The 22,578-nt window shown below is 38.4% G+C and overlaps 1 protein-coding gene across 2 annotated transcripts in view; it reads left to right on the top strand.

The window, feature by feature from the left end:
- The window catches only part of CPQ (carboxypeptidase Q), a 508,335-nt gene that overhangs the window by 107,837 nt on the left and 377,920 nt on the right, over positions 1-22,578 (top strand). For both annotated transcript variants that reach the window (XM_082601612.1, XM_082601613.1), the window contains exon 2: positions 1,965-2,431. In XM_082601612.1, the coding sequence (XP_082457738.1) occupies positions 1,999-2,431 (433 nt within the window). In that variant the 5' untranslated portion in view covers positions 1,965-1,998. The remainder of the gene's footprint in view (positions 1-1,964; positions 2,432-22,578) is intronic.

Below are 22,578 nucleotides of genomic sequence, written 5' to 3'. Positions count from 1 at the left end.
CTTCTTTGTGAAGGAGGCAAGATAAGTACTCTTACACTCTAGGGAGGTGAGACCTAGAGAGATTAAATGCTTATTCATTCCTTCTTAAAAAGGTATAGAGTGCCTATATATGAGTACAATGATGAATAATTTACCCTATTTGACTTTGAGAGCAGGAGAGACAGATTTATAAACAAATATATTTGTTGATAATATAGTTAATTATGGTAGAAACACAGAAAATGGTGCACGTACCTCTGGGGTATTGTTTGGTGAGGCTTCACAGAAGAGGTGATTTTTAATGCATTCTCACTATAGGCATTTGCCAGGGTGAAGAGAAGGGCCTTGCAATAAAAGGGAATGAACATATGTAGAGACCCAGATTTATAAACGGGCCTGGGTATTTGAAGGACAGGGTCCAGTTCAGTGCAGCTAGAACAGTACTGTCCAATACAAATATAAATATTATGTAAGTTAAAAATTTCTAATAGCTATATTAAAAAGTAAAAAGAAATAGGTGAGATTAATAATGTATTTTATTTAATATATCTGAAATATTTATTTTTTTATACTTAAGTATGAAGTAGTTGATTTTAAAGATCAAATCGGGTGTATATTTTACAGGTACAAAACATCTCAATTTAGACTAGCCACATTTCAAGTACTATGTGTGTGTGCCTGTGAGAGAGAGAGAAAGGGAGAGAGAGGGAGAGAGAGAAGAAATGAGAATGAGAATGAAAATGTGTTCACTCTAGAGGGGCAGGTGGAGAGATGAGGTTGAAGTGGTTGTTGGAACCATATTTTGAAAGGCCTTGTATGCTGCCTGAATTTGGAGTTTATACTTATAATATAGTAGTTTATGACCGTGCTTCTCAGATTATCTTTGGTGAAGGGCCAGATTTTTAAATTTAGAATTTGTTGCAGACTGATACTTTTGAAAAATATAATAGTGAAGTAGAAAAGTAAAATGAAGCATCATTTTTTAGTCATTAGATTTGACAAATGTATAGTTGTTCTATCAGTTATCTACAAAGGTGTCTAAGCCAGTGCTATTCAACAGAACTTTCTATGATGATAGAAATATTCTTTCTGTGCTGCCCAATACAACAGCCACTAGCCCATGTGGCTACTGAGCATTTGAAATGCAGCTAGTATGGCTGAGAAGCCAATGATTTAATTTAAATTGTAATAACCACATTGGACTATTGGCTACTGTGTTGCACATTACTGAATATGTTTACTCTTAATCTTTGTGTTTGTCTTTCATGGACTTGTGAAAAACAACTGTGGACTGGCATGGGTCCACAAACATACTTTTAGCACTGTTTACAGCGTGGTCTCTAGAGCTGGAAAGGCTTTGTGTGTCTTTGGCAAGTTACTTAATCTCTGGCTACCCCAGGATCCTCAGTTCTAAAATGAAGGCAATAATAAGAAACTGTTTCATAGAACTGTTGTGAGGATTAAATGTGGAAGGGGTGGGGTTAGGGAGAGCATCAAGAAGAGATGACGTCTCTGAAAGGGCCTCGAAGGATAAGTTCAATAGGCAAACAGGAGAGAGCATATCAGGTAGAGGGAACTCTGAAACACCTTTGGATCATACTGTGTTTAGAAGAAGGGGTAACACTGCCCTAGCCCTATCACTGCTACCTCTATTTCTTCCTCTCTTTCCTAGTTATCTTCTTATTTTAATCTTTTAGCATATTTTAAACTGATTGCTAGGTAACATGTGGTTTTGTGGTTTTAATACATGCTACCTTGTCAATAAGGCCAATCGTTGCCTCTTTTCTTCTTCATTCCTTCATTCCTTCCTTCATTTCTTCTTCATTCCTTCTTCCTTCATCAAATTCATGGTGCCTGAATTTGATGGTAGAAATTGGGCAACCGTTGAGAAGGGAAGGGGAATCCTGTTTGAAAAGCAGTCCCTGGGTTATGGGCAGATAGCTGTGAGATTCTTTTCCCCTAACACATATTTCTTACTTACCTAGATTATTTTAGGAAGAAAACAGACTGGGAAAAATAATGAAGTTCCATGTCTTCGTATTTGTTGGTGTTGTTCACCTTTTATCCCTGAACTCTGGGAAAGCTGTATATGGGAATGGCATCTCTCAGAGGACTTTTCAAGAAATAAAAGAAGAAATAGCCTGCTATGGAGATGTTGCTAAAGCAATCATCAACCTTGCTGTTTATGGTAAAGCCCAGAACAGATCCTATGAGCGATTGGCTCTTCTGGTTGATACTGTTGGACCCAGACTCAGTGGTTCCAAGAGCCTAGAAAAAGCCATCCAAATCATGCACCAAAACCTGCAGGAAGATGGGCTGGAGAATGTCCACCTGGAGCCTGTCAAAATACCCCACTGGGAAAGGGGAGAAGAATCTGCTGTGATGCTGGAGCCGAGAATTCACAAGATGGCAGTTTTGGGTCTTGGCAGCAGCATTGGGACGCCCCCAGAAGGTATTATTTGCCTTTTCAAGTCAATTTGCTGTGTTCTTTATTAAAACTAATGCCATGTCACATAACTGATTATAGTGTGCATGATTCATATTATAATTGGGTGAAAGAAAGGAAGATATAATCATTTTGCATTCCATTGGCTTCAGTTCTTTACTCTTATACTCCTTTTTTCTTCCTTTTTTTCCTCTCTTTCTTTTCTGAAAGTGTCACTTTTTAAAATGAAGCCTCTACAGCTATTGGTCCATGATACTTATGAACTGTATCACTTAATAATTTCTATCTAGTATAACATTAGTATCATTCTGTAGAGAATTGAGATATATGTAAATAGGTTATAAAAACTATGACTTCTTCCAAGTGGCCTCAGTGTACAGAATTTCTTAGAATTAATGAAATATGGGACAGAGCCTTGCACATTGAATTGATTTGAGGTAATTATTTTTACAGAACCTGAGGTCTCTAATGCAAGGGGTTGTCTAGGGTGGCGTGCTATCTTTACTTATCAGCACTCTGGCTCAGCCTCATCAGACAATGTAAATGCTTAGATCAGGGATATAAAACCAGTCAACAGTGAGCTATCAGTTGGTATTGGACTATTCATGGACTGTGCATGTATTCACGGACTATATTCCTATGGCAAAGGAACTACAGTTGGTCCTTGAACAACACGAGAGTCGGGGCACCCACCCTCCACGCAGTTGAAAATCCGTGTATAACTTACAGCCAGCCCTCCATATAGACTGTTTGCTTCTTCTGTATCCGTGAGTTTCTGCATCTGCATATTCACGAGCCGTAGATCATGTACTACTGTTGTATTTACTGTTGAAAAAAATCCACGTGTAAGTGGACCTGTGCAGTTAAAACCTGCATTGTTCAAGGGTCAACTTTAGTTTCTAGAAAAAAGCTAGTTGAGCTTCTTTAAAAAGTTTATAGAAACTTTTGGCCTTCTCTAATGCCAAGAGAAATACCCAGTAGAGAAGCAGATGGTCAGCTTTTTAAAAACATCTTTATTGAGATATCGGGACTTCTCTGGGGGTCCAGTGGTTAAGACTGCACTTCCACTGCAGGGGGTACGGAAGAGTTCAATCCCTGGGCAGGGGACTAAGATCCCTCATGCCTCACGGCCTAGCCCAAAACCCCCCCAAAACAAAGAACAAACCACTTTACTGAGATATAATTCACATACCATAATATTCACCCATTTGAAACGTGCACGTCAGTGGTTTTTAATATATTCACAGAATTGTGCAACCACCATCACTATCTAATCAGAGAACATTTCATCACCCCCAAAAGAAACTTTATATTCATTAGCAGTTATGCTCCATCCCTTTCCTACCACCCTCCTAAGCCCTAGGTAGCCACTAATTTGCTTTCTGTCTTTATGGATTTGCCTATTCTGGATATTTCACACGAATGAAATAATACACTGTATTTTCTTTTGTGACTGGCTTCTTTCATGTAGCATGTGTTCCAGGTTCATCCATGTTGTAGCATGTATCAGTGCTTAATTCATTTTTATTGTTGAATAATTTCCCATTTTACAGATATACCATATTTTATTTATCCATTGATCAGTTGATGAATATTTTTTTTCCCACCTTTTGGCTATTATGAATAATGCTGCTATAAACATTCATGCATAAGTCTTTGTATGTACATATATTTTCATTTCTCTTGGGTATGTACCAAGGAGTGGAATTGCTTGGTTATATAATAACTCTGTGTTTAACTTTCAGAGGAACTGCCAAAGTGTTTTCCAAAGTGACTGCACCATTGTACATTTTCACTGATGTCTTCTAAGTTTTACACGTACTTGTCAACAATTGTTATCTGTCTTTTTGGTTATAGCTGCCCTAGTGGGTATGACGTGATATTCACTGTGGTTTTTACTTGCACTTCTCTAATGACTAATGATGTTGAGCATCCTTCCATGTTCTTATTTGCCATTTGTGTATCTTTTTCAGAGAAATGTATACTCAAATCCTTTGGCCAGTTTTTAATTGTGCTATTTGAATTTTTATTTTTGAATTGTAAAAGCTCTTCATGTATTCTGGTTGCAAGTCTCTTATCAGTGTGATTTACTAAGGTTCTTTCCCATTCTATGGATTTTTTTTAAACTTTCTCGATGGTAGTATTTACTGCAGAAACGTCTTTAATTTTGAATTAGCACAATTTATCTAATTTTTTTTCTGTTGCTTATGCTTTTGGTGTTATAGCTAAGAAAATCACTGCCTAGGGCCTCCCTGGTGGCGCAGTGGTTGAGAGTCCGCCTGCCGATGCAGGGGATACGGGTTCGTGCCCCGGTCTGGGGGGATCCCATATGCCGCGGAGCGGCTGGGCCCGTGAGCCATGGCCGCTGGGCCTGCGCATCCGGAGCCTGTGCTCCGCAGCGGGAGAGGCCACGACAGTGAGAGGCCCGCATACCGCAAAAAAAAAAAAAAAAAAAAGAAAATCACTGCCTAAACCAAGGTCACAAGGATTTATTCCTAAGAGTTTTATTTATTCTTCTAAGAGTTTTATAATTTTAGCTCTTACATTTAGGTCTGTGAGTTAATTTTAGGTGTGAGGTAGGAGTCCAACTTTTTTCTTTTGCTGTGGTCATTCAGTTATCTGCGCATCATTTGTTGCAAAGACTATTCTTTCCCCATTGAACTGGATGTATTTCATTAATTGATTTTCAGATGTTAAACCAACCGTGCATTCCTGGGATAAATCCCATTTGGTTATGGTGTATAATCTTTTTTTATATGTTACTGATTCAGTTTACTAGTATTTTGTTGAACAGTTTTACATGTATATTCATAAGGGATATTGGCCTGTAGTTTTATTTTCTTTGTGTGATGTCTTTGTCTGGTTTGGTATCAGGGTAATTCTGGCCTCAAAGAATAAGTTGAAAAGTATTATGTTGTCTTCTGTTTTTCAGAAGAGTTTGTGAAAGATTGGTATTAATTCTTTAAGTTTTTGGTAGCATTCACTAGTGAAGCCATCTGGTTCTGGGATTTTCTTTGTGGGAAGATTGTTAACTACTACTTCAATATTTTTCCTTGGTATAGATCTATTCAGATTTTCTGTTTCTTTTTGAGTCAGTTTTAGTAGTTTGTGTCTTTCTAGGAATTTGTTAATTTTATATAAATTATGTAATTTTTTTGGCATACAGTTATTTATAGTATTCACTTACAATTATTTTTATTTTTGTGAGGATAAGGATTCAAGTTATTGTTTGGTGTCATTTGCTTTCTGCCTGAATAACTCTCTTTAGTTTCTTTGTTTGTTTTTCAAAGCCAGTCCACTAGCAGAGAATTCTCTAAGCTTTCATCCATATTTAGTTCTTTATTTAATCTTCATTTTTGAAACACAGTTTTACTGGATATAAGATTCTTGATTCACAGCTTTTTATTTCCAACACATTGAATTTGTCATTCTGTTGTCCTCTGGCTTCCATTGTTTCTGATGAGAAGCTAGCTGTTAATATTACTGGAATTCCCCTGTAAAGGCATACCTTGGAGATATTTGGTTTGGTTCCAGACCACTGTAATACAGTGAATATTTCAGTAAAGTGAGTCACATGAATTTTTTGGTTTCCTAGTACTTATAGAAGTTATGTTTACACTATACCATAGTCTGTTAAGTGTGTAATAGCAGTATGTCTAAAACAATGTACATACCTTAATTAAAAAATAATGCTGTTGGGAAAAGCACCAATAGACTTTCTCCACACAGGGTTGCCACAACCTTCAATTTGTAAAAAACACAGTATCTGCAAAGCACAGTAAAATGAGGTATGCTCCTTGTGACAAGTCATTTTGCTCTTACTGATTTCAAGATTTTTATCTTTATTTTTCATTTTCAACATTTTAATTTTGACATATGTAGATGGGAATTTCTTTGCTTTTATCTTGCTTAGAGGTTGTTGAGTTTCATGTATAGATTAATGTTTTTCATCAATTAGGGAAGTTTTCAGCTTTTTTTTTTACTATGAATATATTTTCTATCCCTTTTTTGTTCTCTTTTCCTTCTGACTTCCATTATGAGTATGTTGGTGCACTTAAAGGTGTCCCACATTTCTCTGAGGCTCTGCTCATTTTTCTCCACTTTTTTCTCTCTGTTCTTCAGATTGCATAATCTGTATCAATCTATCTATTAAGCCTAGCTTAATAATATTTTCCCCTGTGTCAGAATAGCTTATTTTTCAGCCAGTATTTGGTTAGAGGTTGTGCTTGAGCCTCTTGTGCCAGTAAGGCTTCTGCCCTTTGTTGATGGATCTGTGTGCAGCTTGGAAAATGTTTTCAATCTGACCCATGTCCTGTTTTTGATTGTTCCTAAGTAGGACCATGTGGATAGCCTTCCCAACCCCCAGGGCTTATTGTGATCTAGGGAGGGTTTTTCTTGGTCGCTTTTTCCTCCCTGGTTGTTTTTGTTAAACTTCTGATTGTTCTGCCATTTTGCTTGTTGTTAGCAGTATCATAAAGCTACCAGTACCCCGTAACTTGTTCTCTACCAAGCTCTCCATCGTTTCCAACAACACCCTTAGGCATGGAATTCTCTATGTTCTGTTCCCAATAAAGTCACTACCCTGGTTAAGAACTGCAAAGCTCTTCATCCTCCTGCGTTGCCTCTTCCCTGGGAGTCCCCAGGAGCTAGGCATAGTGATAGTGGCCTGCTTCCCCAGAGTGATATCCCTGGCAGGTGCTAGAAGGGAATGGTGGTAGCTACTGGTCTTTTCAGCTTGCCTCTCTCAGCATGAGACCTCTGCCTATGAATGAGCTAAGATAGCCGTGATCAGGGTCCCAGTTTTCTCATAGCTATACTTGGGGTAGGGCTTCCACCATACAAGTAGGGGCTGGGTAGAGGAATGGGGACCTAGTCTTCTTGGAGTGGAGTGGCCATAATAGAGTTTCTCTAACATGCAGTTGGGGACGGGAGAAGGGAGCAGGTTATGGCCAAATGCTACAGACTCTCATTATTCTAACTTAGATTTAGTATATTTTCTTGAATGAATGTTTCTCCACTTGCTGTATGCCCTTAGGACAGTTTTGAGAGACTGTAAGTGATTTTTTAAAAATATTTTTTACCAGTTAAATGTTTTGTAGGGAGGAAGATCTGCCAAGTTTCTCACTGTACCATTCTGGAAGTACCACTGGGATGGCTAGTTTTGGTCTCTCTGAGGCTGTGTGAATAGGTGGTAGAGTCCTCTAAGGTGTTAGGGACCCCTCAGCTTGGGTTCTATATTGTCAACCAGGAGTTTGTTTAATTGCCTTCTGTTGTCATTAATCTGTGTTAGACACCAGCATATATACATATTTATTTCCTTTTTAGCCCTCCTAACTATCAATATCTTTAAAGGTCTAGGGGGTTTTGTTTGTTTGTTTTGTTTTGATTTGATTTTAACAAATGAGAAAACCAGACTACAAGAGATTAGGTAATTCGCCCAGGGTTACACAACTAGTGAGAGACCAAGTTCAGGTATGAACAGCTGTCAAACTCCAGACTTTGTGCTTTTAGTCATTAGACTGTATTGCCTCACATACATATATTTTAATGTTATTTTCATTTATAAGATTTCCCTTTTTATCCATTTGACTGAAGCAGATCTGTCTCAAAAGTTGCTGGTACTTATACTGCAGATGATACTGGTATCTGTACCTTTGGACATTTTTTCTCATTTTCCTTTCTTTCGTATCCTCATTTCTTGGTTCTGTCACTGGGCCTGCTCTTCCCTGGCTATCTGCCCGGGAAAGCTGAGCCAAGCTACTGATTGCTCCTGGGCCCTTAAAAACCCAGGGGAAGTGCATTTTACTCACTGGAATCTATTGTGGTGTCCCAAGACTCACTTTCACTCCATTCTTCATTCCATGGAGCTCAAGGTAGATAAACAATTGTCTGGCAACTGGGCTATTTTAAGCTCTAAGGAGACTGGGGAGTTAGGCTGGACCAGGTGTGGAAAAATTCCCACAGGAGATAGGGTAAAGTCTGCATAAAGGGACCTCTAGGTACAGGTGCAGATCTCATCTCCCAGGAAACCCATGTCATATCCTTGGTTTAGCCACCTACTAGTTGTGTGACTCTGGCCCAGTCATTTCATCTCTATGGGCCTTAATTTTGTCACCTATAAAATGAGAGATGGCTGACAAATGAATCTGTAACATATTTCTAGATTAGAAAGGCTGTGGTTTTTCTGAGAATCCACAAGGGATCAGTGGAGATGATCACAAGATCACAAGAGCAGTATTCTCCTAGGCATGTGCTATGTAGCAGATTCCTTATGTAACCAGAGTGAAGTTTTTTAAACTTTCCAATTCTAGACTTGAGTATTACAGTGTGTATTAGTTTATTTGTGTGCCCGGGTTAGGTGTCTGTGAGCTCTCTGTGGAGAGCTGGGAGAAGACTTCCTCCTTGCATTTCCAAGAACTACTGGATGTCCTGCAAGCCCCACAAATTCAGCATCTTGTCTGTGTTTCTCATCTTCATTAATGACAGTGCCAACCGCCAAGAGCTCAGGCTCAGAGCCTCAAAATTCTGCTAGTATCTGATATGGTATCTTGCTTTCATGTTTTTGTCCCGTCAGGTATGCCCTTATGTAAGGATTCAGCTTGAATGTCTCCTCCTCTATGGAGACTTTTCCTATGCTTGTTCATCCTCAAGGAAGTATTGACAACTTCCTCCTTTCTGCTTTTCTTGTGCCCTATACTTGCTTATGTCATAAGCATTTCTCTACAGATAATAAGCCTCTCAAAATCAGAGATCCCAGTTTCAGTGGTTCTCAACTGGTGACAGTTTTGCTCCCTAGAGGAAATGTGGCAATGTCTGGACACATTTCTGATGGTCATGACTGAGAGGGGGTGCTACTTGCCTTTAGTGGGTGGAGGTCAGGAATATTGCTAAACATCCCACAGTGTACAGAACAGCCCTCCCCTTGCCCCACATCAAATAATTATCCATTCTCAAATGCCAGTAGTGCTGAAGTTGCGAAACTCTGCCCTAGCTCTTAACATGATGTTTCATACACAGAAAAGTTTTGAGAAATATTCGTTGAATGACTGAGTCTTTCCATTTATCTCACTCCAACATTCAGTTGGTCACCAAGACTTAAATGTCAAATGACTCCATTTTTCTATTCTCACTCTCACATCAGAGTTCAGGACCTAACATCTCCTGCCTACAGTGTTACAGTGGCTTCCTAACTGATCCTCCTGACTCCGGTCTCATTTTAATCAATTTCCACACTGCTGCTTCAATTGTCTTTGTAAAATATAGATCTCATTATGTCACTCCCTTACTGAAAATCTTTTCACTGTTCAGGGTATAGTTCAAATTCTTATGACCTTTAAAAAAGTGACCCCAGGCTGTGCTTCTAGGCTTATGTCTAGTTCCTCCCTAGCCACACACCATGGTCCTAGCTGCTGTTGCCTGGACACGTTCATACTTCCTTGACTTACAAACTGCTTCCTGGAGCTCTGCTAACCCAACCCTAATCCCAGCCCAACCTAACCCTTCTCTGCTTGGAAAATCCCTGCTCATTTTTAAAGACTCATTTAAAGTGGATCTTTTCTCTAAAGTCTTTCTTGAACCTAAACCTAAATAAATGTAATTGTTCTTTCATCTCCATTCTCATAGCACTTTGTTTGCCTATATTATACAATGATCATAATTTACTGTAGTTGATTGTTCACATGGTTATCTCTTCTGAGAAACTGTGACCTCCTCTGGGGTAAAAGCCACATCTTATTTATCTTTGTATCTCATTTAATGCTGTACCTAGTAATGCAATACAAATGCATATTAAATATTATTGACCTGATGGGTAGATTTGTGATAATATCACACATTTGAAAAGGATATTTAAAAACTTAATTAAAGAAACCCAAAACCTATTCATACTCAAGCTTCCTTTAGCCTTATGTGATTTCCATAGGTCTTTATGTCATATCCAAATACCAATAAGTTTTGTTTTGCATCTGAAGTGAAGGCACATAGGAAAGAGGAGGATAAATGAACGTCAGTCAAATCACAATGAGGTTGTTTACCAGTCAATTCTTTCTGAAAACTTCAGCAACATGGATCAGAAAGCTACAGCTTAAGCTTATTCCAAAATCTCACTGTTTTAATCGTATGGAAACCTAAAATAGCCTTCCTGCATACTCCCAGCACATCCACCAAACGAAGACATTCTACAGCCAATACTTTGATCCATTTCTTAGTGAGATGCTAACAAATTTACGCCCAATGTCCCATCATCAGATAATTAGTTATTTGTACCCAGTCCTCTTTTCCTCCTTTGGTCTCATCAGGAAAACAGCATTTTCACTGTTTTTTTTTTTTTTCAGGGCTTAATCTTTGTCTGATATCTAATTGCAGTATGAGCAGAAGTGCTCTTAGGAGCCTATATCCACAGATGATACTTAGAATTTGGAGGTGTGGGGTCAGCTGAAGGATCTGATTCCAAAATGTCACAGGTTGCAAATTCCCTCTCTCAGCATCAAATCAGGATTGGAAATGAGGAGGAAAGGGGCAAAGGAACTCATTTATTGAGAGCCTGTCTATTATATGCTAGTGATTGTGCAGATTCTTTTACTTACATTGTCTTTTGGGATAGGTGTTGTTCACACTGGACAGATGGCAGGCTCTGGGAGGTTTAGCACTTTGTCCAAGGTAACACAGCATATAATATGTGGCAGAGTCATGTCCTAAGTCATACCCTCCCAATGGCCTTCTTTTTCACCTAGCCTCATGGTGGATCTTTCTGCCCACATCTTGCAGGTATATCTATTTTTCTCTTGGCTGTTTCCTCAAGAATAGGGCCACCACATCTGTCTCCTGTGTGCCTTTACACTTTCACACAGACACAACTTAAAAAGCACAAACCACAAGACAAAAAAATTACCGAATTTGATTGCATCAGAATTAAGAATTTCTGTTCAATGAAGGATACCATGCACAAAGCTGTTAGGCAGATGGAAAAATGGGAGAAGATACTAACACTGTCTAAAATCATTATGAGATTAATATGTAGGCTATGAATGACTAGAAATCAAAAGAAAAAGGCAGTAACCCTAATAGAAAAATGGACAAAGGCTCTGAATAAGCAGTTTAAAGAAGAGGAAGCCTGAATGCTAACAAGTGAATAAAGAGATCTTAACTCATTAGCAATCAGAACAATGCAAGTTTTAAAAATGAGATCATTTTAAAGCAGAGATGTAAAATGCATTGGTGATGCTGTGGTGATATAGGAACCCTTCCTTATACATTTATTGGTGGGCATGAAGCATGGTGCCACAATTCTGGAGAGCGAACTGGTAATATTTAGCCCACTTAAATGTATTTTCATACCCAATGAACAATAATTCACTTCCTTAGTATATTTCCCAAAGAAATTGTCACAGAGGTCCCTAAGGGTACATAACAAGGATGATTATTATGGCCTAATTTTGGGGGGTAGTGTCCATCTGGAGGTCCATCACTGGGAGAGTAGACATGTAAATGTGGTAGATGCTCCTCAGGGTATGTTATACAGAAGTTGGAAGCAGCAGACTAATATATATAGCAAAGGAATATATATATATATATCTCAACGTGGATGTATCTTACATGTATAAAGCTGGATAATAAAGGTAAAAAATAGAGTGACATATATAATACAGTTGCATACATATACATACAATTTTTGCATGCACTCAGAATTATAGTTCACATTTTACAAGAAGGCATATAAGCAAAAAATATCTTAGAATGGTCACCTACCCAGGACATGGGTTGGAGGTAGGAATGAAGATGAGGATAAAAGAGAATAAATAAATTAAAAACAAGAAAATAAAGCAAGATACTTGCCTTGAATAGGCCAATGAAGATGGTATGCTATGAACTAAGGAGTATAATTAGCCCAGCACTTTGTATCTGATATTAAAAACAGAAATCCACTTGTCAGTCCATGAGTCATGAGGTTAAGGTAGGTATTTGGGTAATTTGTCATATTCTCCAAGAGGAAAGGAAACCACTTCTCTTGTACTTTTTAAACATTATCCAGTTACCTCTTCATCCATAATCTTATGATAATCACTTCGATTTATGCTTATACAATGTAAAATCTTTACTTTTTACTTATATGTTTTAGTTTTCATGTAATACATATCTTTGTCATTTTTTTTTTTTTTTTTTGCCATGCCATGTGTCTTGTAGGATCTTAGTTCCCTGACCAGAGATTGAACCCAGGCCCCCTCAGTGAAAGTGCTGAGTCCTAACAACTGGACTGCCAGAAAATTCCCCCATGGATATTAGTAAATAAAGATCAATGAATGTCTTTTATATATGAGAGATCAGGAATGGGAGGAATCAAAGATTACAGAGCTTTCAAGTCTGAGTTAGTAGAAAAACCAGAGTGATATCACAGAGAGAAAGAAGAGGGCTGGGGAAGGAAGTTGGCTGAAGACAGTGGATAATAGGGTTACTTTTTAATACACTGACCTTTTGAGGCTGATTCCATAGAAAACATTCATGTCCTCTTATAGAACATCCCCAGATGCCACAAAATGTTAACAATGGACCAGGGTGGTCACTACTTCCACTCTTGTGTCATTTCTTATTTTCTTTAGTTAAATTCTATATACAAACGATTGAATTCTCTGTTGATACTGCCATAACAGTGATTCATGTTTACTTAGCTGTCAAATCAATGTATTGTGAGCTTGATTCAGAAAACAGCTGCCTATAATCTCTGTCTCTGTAGCCCCTAAGGTAGCACTTCTCACATGGCAGGCGCTCAGTAATTGGTTATTGCATTGGCATCCACTGTATGCCCAGCCCAGGGTTAGGTGGCGATGATACCCAGATGAGTCAAACAAGGAGAAAAGCACTGGTGTAAATAAGATGGGAACATAGAGAAGATGGGGATTAGTTGCATGTGTGGGTTGAACAAGCCTTCAGAGGGACATGACATTGAAGGATGAAGGATTCATTCGGGCTAAGAAGCAAGAAAACATATACTTAGGACGGGAAAGAAGAGCAGAGGTATGAGGGTGTAAAAGTTTCCAATGAATTTACCTTATGACCGGAGGAGTATGTTTATAGAGAGAAGAAATAAGTGGGTGGTGATAGGACTGGAAAGCTACAAAGGTAGACTGAAGAAAACCTTGCTAAGGTCATCTTATGTATTCTTACCTTTCTTAGGACAGAAATTATTTCTAGGCTGAGGAAAGAAGGGAAGGGAGATTAGATGGTAGCCTAAATTGGTATCTCTTAGTCAAGCATAAAGAACTAGCTGTAAAGAGTTTTGAGTTTTAATCTTTGCTACTATATCATGTGACCGGGACAAAGTTAAAAAAATTCTCTGAACGATTTGGGGTGAGTTTCTTTGGTTATAAATATTACTAGTAGTTGCATAATTTGTATTTGATATGAGAATTCCTGAGTTATTTTAGTAGGATATCTAGTTTTTTGGTTTTCAAAAATCTGCTGAACCAAACAATAGCTTATGCTCTCTTGATCATACAGGATCAGTGAAATAATTTCCAGTCTCACCTTCACAGGCCACTGTTAATCTCATTGTTCACTAAATGAAGTTCGCTTCCTCCTTTATGTTGCCATTTTGTCATATATCTCTGTCAGTCTTACTATGATCCAAATGACTTTAAAGCTAATATGGCTTTTAGTAAAAGAATGCTTTGCAAAGTGTGTTTTTATTCAGACTGCCATATTGTGCTGCCTTACCTTTCAAGTGGATTTTCTCTACTTAATTTGGGGGAAATTACCACAAAACATTCAGGGTCTTGTTTTCTGAGAAGGCTGCTGGCTGTCTCTCTCAGTTCATGAAACAGGACATTTGCCGTCAGACTGCATTTATGCATTATTTTCATCCTGAAGAGCATTTACTAAGCACTCATTTGTGGGTACCACAGGTGATATACTGGTCTGAACAAAAACTAAATAGCTAATGATGTGCAAGCTGGAAGTGTAAGTTCCATATGGTCTTTTAAAACAGTATTTTCCTGATTTTAAAAGTAGTGCATTTCTTTTCAGATGTAGAAATTTGAAAAATAAAGAAAAGCACAAGTAGGAATATAAAATAACATGAAATCCTATTGCCCAAAAGTAAGAGCTAAGATCATTTTGGTCTGTATACATACTCTATCTTTTTTTCTTTTTTCTTTTTTTTTTTTTTTGTGGTACGCGGGCCTCTCACTGTTGTGGCCTCTCCCGTTGCGGAGCACAGGCTCCAGACACGCAGGCTCAGCGGCCATGGCTCATGGGCCCAGCCGCTCCGCGGCCTGTGGGATCCTCCCGGACCGGGGCACGAACCCGTGTTCCCTGCATTGGCAGGTGGACTCTCAACCACTGAGCCACCAGGGAAGCCCTATCTTTTTTTCATTTGAATGTTTATATGTGTTTACAGTACATTGTGAACATTTCTCCTCGTTTTAATGTCTGTATAGTATAATTGTTCAGAACCTGGCTTTGAGGTTGTCTCGTGATTCGACTGCTAATTGGCAACATGACCTTTATCAAATTATTTAACCTTCCAAAGGCTCTGTTGTGTTTTCTGCAAAATGGTGATAATAGTGTTCCCTCATAGGGTTAGAATGAGGGTAAAGTGAGACAATGCGTTTAGAGCATTCAGTGCCTGCCACATAGCGTTTTATTATCTGAGTCCTTCATTATAGGATATTTCAGTTGTTTGTGATGTTTCTTTCTGTCTGTACTACTTGCTAAGCTACATGACACAATTGGTGCTACCAGATGCCTTCGTGCAGTTATTGATTTGTGTGTCTAGTTCAATTACAAAAAAGAACTGCTGAGCCAGACTCAAACCCCATTGTAGGTTGTCCCTTGTGGGAGTTTTTCCATGGATTTCTGACACTTGGGACTTCTCTCAGTTGTCCCCCTCCTATGGCTTTGGTCACACCACATGACCTCACTTGGTTGACATGGGGTTTATTTCTGTAGCGATGTTACTCTCTCGCATGCCCTCCACAATAGGACTTGGTAGGAATGAAACCTGGCTGGATGGGGCTGGTAGCAGAGATGCACTCGGCCTTCTGCATGGGTCTAGAGGCTGGATCTGAGTCACAGCTGGCAATGGGGCCAGTCATAGGATTTTGAGTGGCCACCAGAGCCCTTGTAAACAGGGTACTGAAGTCTGGGGATGGAACAAAGTTGGGATTTAGGGAGTGGAGTCAGATGTTACCAGCATGAGGTAGGATGGACAAGGGGATGAAGCTAGCATAGCTTTAATGAATTTTGCTTCTATTTTAGTTGGAGATATTGGCTCAGCAGTGTGTTTGTCTTCTTGTATCTTGGTGGTGCCCTAGAGCCTCACGCTATTCCTCCCCCATTTCCAACTTATATACTTATTGAAAGTATAATAAAAATGAGATAATATTTAAGTTTAACGAAGTTTTAAAAGTTTGACTCTAGCAAAATGTTCTGGGGCAGCGGAAACTCCAAGTGCTACCAGAGTATGGGTTGCTACTTGAGAACTGCTATGCAAATGAGCAAATCCTGATTCTAGACACACACCCTAAAGAAACTCTCACACAGTACTTAAGGAGACCTGTACAAGAATGTTTATTGCATTGCTGCTTGTAATAATAAGGAATTATTATAACAGGGGAGTGGGTAAATAAATTGGGGCAGATTTAGACAGTGGAGTACTAGAAAGCAGTTCAAACGGATGAACTAGAGTTACATGTATCAGCCTGAATCAACACTGAATGTTAAAAAGTGAGCTGTTGAATTATAGGTATGTATCATACAATTTATAGGAAGTTAGTTAAACACACAAATAATTCTATATTTAAATGTTTATATATAGTGGAGGTTTAAACACATGTATAGTTTGAACACCACATTTAGATAATAAGTGTTATCTCTGGAGAAAAAAAGAATGAGACGGGGGAGATAAAACATTGCAGATTTGTATTCTATGGATATTTATTTAAGGAGAAAAAAGAACTGAAATAAAGACCACAAAATATTAAGATGTAAATATTTTTTATATGATTAACATATTTCATGATTTACTAAAACGGGGAAGAGAGGGCAGAAGAAATTAATATATGACCACAATAAAAAGAAATTCCAGCAACACAAGGGAAAGTAAGTCTCTATTGAACCGCTGATCTCTGGTTCCTGTTCCCTTTACTAGAGGAAACCACTTAGCTGTTGCCCATGAATCCTTCTTATGACAGTCTGTGATATAGAAGCATATTGTATATTCATTCCCTTTCTACCTGCACAGTCAATGATCTTTGCTCTTTTCACTGAACTGTATATATCTCGGAGATCATTCATCCTATACTTTCTGACAATTTCTTCTCAAGAAACTTGTGCTTCACGAAGGTAGGTACAACCATAGTTACTTTTTTTTAATTGAAGTATAGTTGATGTATAATATTATATGTTACAGGTGTACAATACAGTGAATCACAAATTTTAAAGTTTATACTCCATTTATAGTTATTATAAAATATTGGCTATATTCCTCATGTTGTACAATATATCCTTGTAGCTTATTTTATACATAGTAGTTTGTATCTCTTAATCCCCTACCCCTATATTGCCCCTCCTCCCTTCCCTCTCCCCACCGGTAACCACTAGTTTGTTCTCTATATCTGTGAGTCTGCTTCTTTCTCATTATATTCACTAGTTGTTGTATTTTTTAGATTCCACATATAAGTGATACCATAAAATATTTGTCTTTCTCTGTCTGACTTATTTCATTTATAGCATAATGCCCTCCAAGTCCACCCATGTTGCTGCAAATGGCAAAATTTAATTCTTTTTTATGGTTAAGTAGTATCCCATTGTATATATATACCGCAACCATAGTTTCTTTAAAGTTCAAGTTTGGAATCATTGATCTAGAATACACAGGATCAGTTTTAGATACTAAGTTGTAAAGATAGTTTGTGCTCAGACTCAGACCAACCGTGAAAACAAAGTATATTTATATTCACATTTGAAAGTTTCTTTTCCCAGTTTAGTTTGTCAAACAGTTGAATGTATTAAGCTTGGGACCACAGACAATGGCAGGGTGAACATATGTGAGGGATTCACACCCCTTAAGGAAAAGTTCACTTTTTTTGGCCTTGGGCAAAGCTGGGGTTTGGTACTGTTGTTAATTTTTCAAGTCACTCTACCGAGACCATGACTGCATCTTGGCGTTGCTGTTGAATCCAGATAATGTTAATTTTGTCCTCATTTGTATTCTATTCAGTTTTACCAAACTGTTTATTAGTTAGTGATTTTTAGGAAGATTGGTAAGATTGTAACAATATAGTTCTATTTTAAGAAAATGGGGGAAAAATGCCTTTTAAATTACCTATTTTTTTTTGAGCTAAAGAAAGAAAAATAAAATTATGAACAGTGAAGTAGGTCTTGGTAGCTGAGCTGTAGCTGCCAGGTGTCTGGCCTGGCTTTGGGAGAGTTTGTTGTGGGATCACAAAGAGCTTGGACACACACAGCATGGAAAGTCCCTGATCCTTGTCATCACACAGCTTGGCTTACAGCCCTCTCCTCTCAAACGTGGTGGAGGCTTCTAGCATTTCTGATATTGTTTTCTATTCCTGTCCCCCATTAGAGAGAGAAATCCAATGTATTTTTGCTAAAATTCTCTAGAGTTGAATTTGGGAACTTCAAAAGACAAACTTCTCATGCAAAGCCTGTGGGAGGAAAGGCACCCTCTTTATTTAATTATAGTTCCAATATCCCCTAAACCCACCTGTTTACTCCTTTGGGTGCCTATAAGATGTGGAAAGGATAGGAGCTTAGACGATCTAGGTGGGAGCTTGTTGTCTTTATGCTTTTCCAGGGTCTCATGATGGTCAAGATTCTTAACTTCTTTTTTTTTTTAATTAATTAATTTATTTATTTATTTTGGTTGTGTTGGGTCTTCGTTGCTGCACGCGGGTTTTCTTTAGTTGCATCGAGCGGGGGCTACTCTTCATTGGGTGCACGGGTTTCAGTAGTTGTGGCACGTGGGCTTAGTAGTTGTGGCTCACGGCTCTAGAGCGCAGGCTCAGTAGTTGTGGCACACGGGCTTAGTTGCTCCGCAGCATGTGAGATCTTTCTGGACCAGGGCTCAAACCCGTGTCCCCTGCATTGGCAGGCAGATTCTTAACCACTGTGCCACCAGGGAAGCCCAAGATTCTTAACTTCTTTGAGACTCAGTTTCCTCATCTTCACATGGGGCCCATAGAACCTACTTCAAAAGTGATATTTAAGATATCTGGGACTTCCCTTGTGGCGCAGTGGCTGCTCCGCAACAAGAGAAGCCACCACAATGAGAATCCTGCACACCACAACAAAGAGTAGTCCCTGCACCACAACAAAGAGTAGCCCCTGCTTGCCGCAACTAGAGAAAGCCCACACGCAGCAACGAAGACCCAACGCAGCCAATAAATAAATAAATAAATATATATATTAAAAAATAAAATAAAATATCTGACAGCCAGTGTGGCCTGGCTGTTGGTCTATCAGACAGATGCCATATACATCTGGTAAGGTTGTCTCTGACACTTACCAGCTGAATATCAACCAGGACTATTTTACAGAGCAGCTGTAAGGGTAAAATAGGTCATCCATGTGAATGTACTTTGAAAACTATAAGTAATAAATCTGTGCTATTAATGCAGAATACATGCATTGGGCAGGACATTTGAGAAGTGCTTTGGGCTGTTTAACCAAAAGATCCTTTAATGAGAATAAATAGTTATTGACCCCCCGTTTCACTTATTTAAAAAGCAGTTTCCTATAAAGTTAAACATATGCTTATTATACAACACAGCAAATCCATTCCTAGGCATTTACCCAAGAAAAATGAAAACATATGCCCACACAAAGGTTTGTCTGTGAATATTCATCTTAGTAGTATCCATAACAGGTAAAAACTTGCAGTGGCTCACGTGTTCATCACTGGGTGAACTGAATAAACACACTGTGGTGCATCCTTACAGTGGAGCAATACAAAGGGAGGATGATGAGTGGACAGGACAACACAGATGAATCACAAAAGCTTTACGCTAAGCGAAAGAAGATGACACAAAACATTACATACCCTATGATTCTATTTATATAAAATCCTATAAAAGACAAAAGGTTAGTGACAGAAAGATCAATGGTGGCCAGGGGCCCAGGATGGGAGAAGGAATGGGAGGCATGAGAGAACTTTCTATAGTGATGAAAATAATCTATATCTTAATTGTGGTGGTGGTTACATAATTATATATTTGTTAAAGCTCATTGAATTATATACTGAAAATTGGCCCATTTTGTTGTATGTAAATTATACCTCAGCAAAAATGTTGATTAAAAATTGAAGTAGTTAAAAAGTTTGCTCATGAAAAAAATAGAAAATGTAGTGTCGAAAGAGAAAGGAGGAACATTCTATTACAAATCAAAATATATCCCCTTTATAGTTTATATATTTCAATTTCAGCCTTTCAGTAATACATTTTCTAGCCTCATCTCTTACGTTGAGCATTAGTCTCTAGTAATACCAAACTTGCTGTGAAGTCTTCCAACACAAGGTATTGTTTCTCTCTTCTGCTATCATTTGCTTATGCTGAACACTTGGCTGGAATAGTAAGACTATTTTAAGACTCTGTAAGACTTTCCTCTCGTGTCCTCCCCTGGGGCTCTTACTTCCGCTCTCCCTCACCCAGCTAACTCCTGTCTACCCTTGAAGATTCAGTTTGGAATTCACCTTCTTCTGCAGGCTTTCCTTGATGTTTCCTTACCCCTAAATATTGGGACACCTTGGGGTATCGCCGTCTAACGTTAGCTTTGTCATAACACTTGCCAGATTACACTATAATTAGCTCTTTATGGACTTGACTTCCCCAAAACATGGTACTCTTTTAGAGGTTGGGTACCATATCTTAGATGCTTTTACCCCCAGGGCCTGGCATGTTGCTGATTGTCGGTAAACGAGAATGAATGAATGAATGGAAGTATGTCAGGGAAGTGTGATCAGGCAGTGTGAGACTGTGAAAAGATCGGAAAAGAAGAAAGATCTAGTTCAAACCCAATCTCTCAGTGGTTAGAAGAACTTTGGATAAGTTGTTTAATGTATCAGCCTTAGCTTTCTGGTACAGAAAATGAGGGAAATAGTCCTATCTCCTGAGTAGGGTTGCTGAGAGACATGAATAAGAGGATGTATGGGAAAGTACTCTACAGAGTGACACAGTTTGCACACATGAGTTATTTTGTTTCATTGGAAGGGCATCATATCTCAGCTCTGGGATATAGTGATGCAAAACCAAATCAAATAGGTAAAGTCTGTTCACCTTCAATGGTTTAAGATTGGGCTCACTCAGCATCACATTGATTTGTTTACCTGACTCCTTGTGGCATTAGTTAGAACTTCCTCTGCTTGTGAGAGACATCTATAGTCTTGTCAAATCTGTAAAATTTTTGAAGACAGGGCTCTTGTCTTATTTATCTTTGGGTCCTCTACAATGCTTAATAGAAAGCAGTGTACCCAGAAATGTTAAAATGACAAACCAAGTAGAGCTTACCATAGAAGTCTAGAGAAATATTATCCAGTTTTTTTTAAGAATGCTAGATTTCAAAATAAAGTTGTAATTATATCTCATTTTTAGTCTGTTTAAATAATTTTGCGTTACCACAGAAACCATCCAAGTTTAAGCTAATAAAAATCCCCTGGATCTTTGGATGTCCACTGATGTCTTCATCTGGAACTTTGAAACACTAATGAATTTCACTGTGTCTAAGATCCATTTCCAAAAAGTTTTGAAATCTGAACTACAGTATGTTATCTGTGTGGTATTCTTTCTAGCATTTCATAGACATTTTTATTTGAAAAAATAATATTTTTACCTTGATTATAGAAAGAATGGGGACTATGCCTTATATGTAGATAATAGATCAAGCATTAGGCCCTTGACCTACTCTAATTGGATAGACACATCATTTTTAGTTTTTACTAACCTTATTGATATTGCTCTGGAACAAAAGGGGAGAAAACCTAATTAGATGTATAAATTTTGAGGTATATTAAGAATTCATCAAAATAATATTTTAGATATTATGACTGTTTTCAGCCTCAAAATAAAAACAAATGAAATTGACAAGAAAATGTGAGAGATGCTGAAATATTTTACTGGTAACGTATGTTATGCAGATACTTAAATTTATGAGATAGAATTATAATAGACAGCAAAAAATTCTCTGTATTATTGTCATTTTTATTTTATTTTATTTTCCAAAGGAATCTTGTTCTGCAAGATAATCTTTATTTTTTAACGTCTTTATTGGAGTATAATTGCTTTAAAATGTGTTAGTTTCTGCTATATAACAAAGTGAATCAGCTATACATATACATATATCCCCATAACCCCTCCCTCTTGCGTCTCCCTCCCACCCTCCCTACCCCACACTTCTGGGTGGTCACAAAGCACTGAGATGATCTCCCTGTGCAATGCTGCTTCCCACTAGCTATCGATTTTACGTTTGGTCGTGTATATATGTCAGTGCTACTCTCTCACTTCATCCCAGTTTACCCTTCCCCCTCCCCGTGTCCTCAAGTCCATTCTCTACATCTGCATTTTTTTTTTTTTCGCGGTACGCAGGCCTCTCACTGTTGTGGCCTCTCCCGTTGTGGAGCACAGGCTCCGGATGCGCAGGCTCAGCGGCCATGGCTCACGGGCCTAGCCGCTCCGCGGCATGTGGAATCTTCCCGGACCGGGGCACAAACCCGTGTCCCCTGCATCGGCAGGCTGACTCTCAACCACTGCGCCACCAGGGAAGCCCTACATCTGCATTTTTATTCCTGTCCTGCCACTAGGTTCATGAGAACCTTTTTGTTTTTTTTTAAGATTCCATATATATGTGTTAGCATATGGTATTTTTCTCTTTCTGACTTACTTCACTCTGTATGACAGACTCTAGGTCCATCTACCTCACTACAAGTAACTCAATTTTGTTTCTTTTTATGGCTGAGTAAATATTCCATTGTATATATGTGCCACATCTTCCTTATCCATTCATCTATTGATGGACACTTAGATTGATTCCATGTCCTGGCTATTGTAAATAGTGCTGCAATGAACAATGTGGTACATGTCTTGTTTTGAATTATGGTTTTCTCAGTGTATATGCCCAGTAGTGGGATTGCTGGGTTATATGGTAGTTCT

The sequence above is a fragment of the Mesoplodon mirus genome, assembly GCF_964341445.2.
Source record: "Mesoplodon mirus genome assembly, chromosome: 16".
In the NCBI taxonomy this organism is placed as follows: domain Eukaryota; kingdom Metazoa; phylum Chordata; class Mammalia; order Artiodactyla; family Ziphiidae; genus Mesoplodon; species Mesoplodon mirus.
The sequence above is the reverse complement of the archived record's forward strand: the minus strand, read 5'-3'. Positions and strand labels throughout refer to the sequence as shown.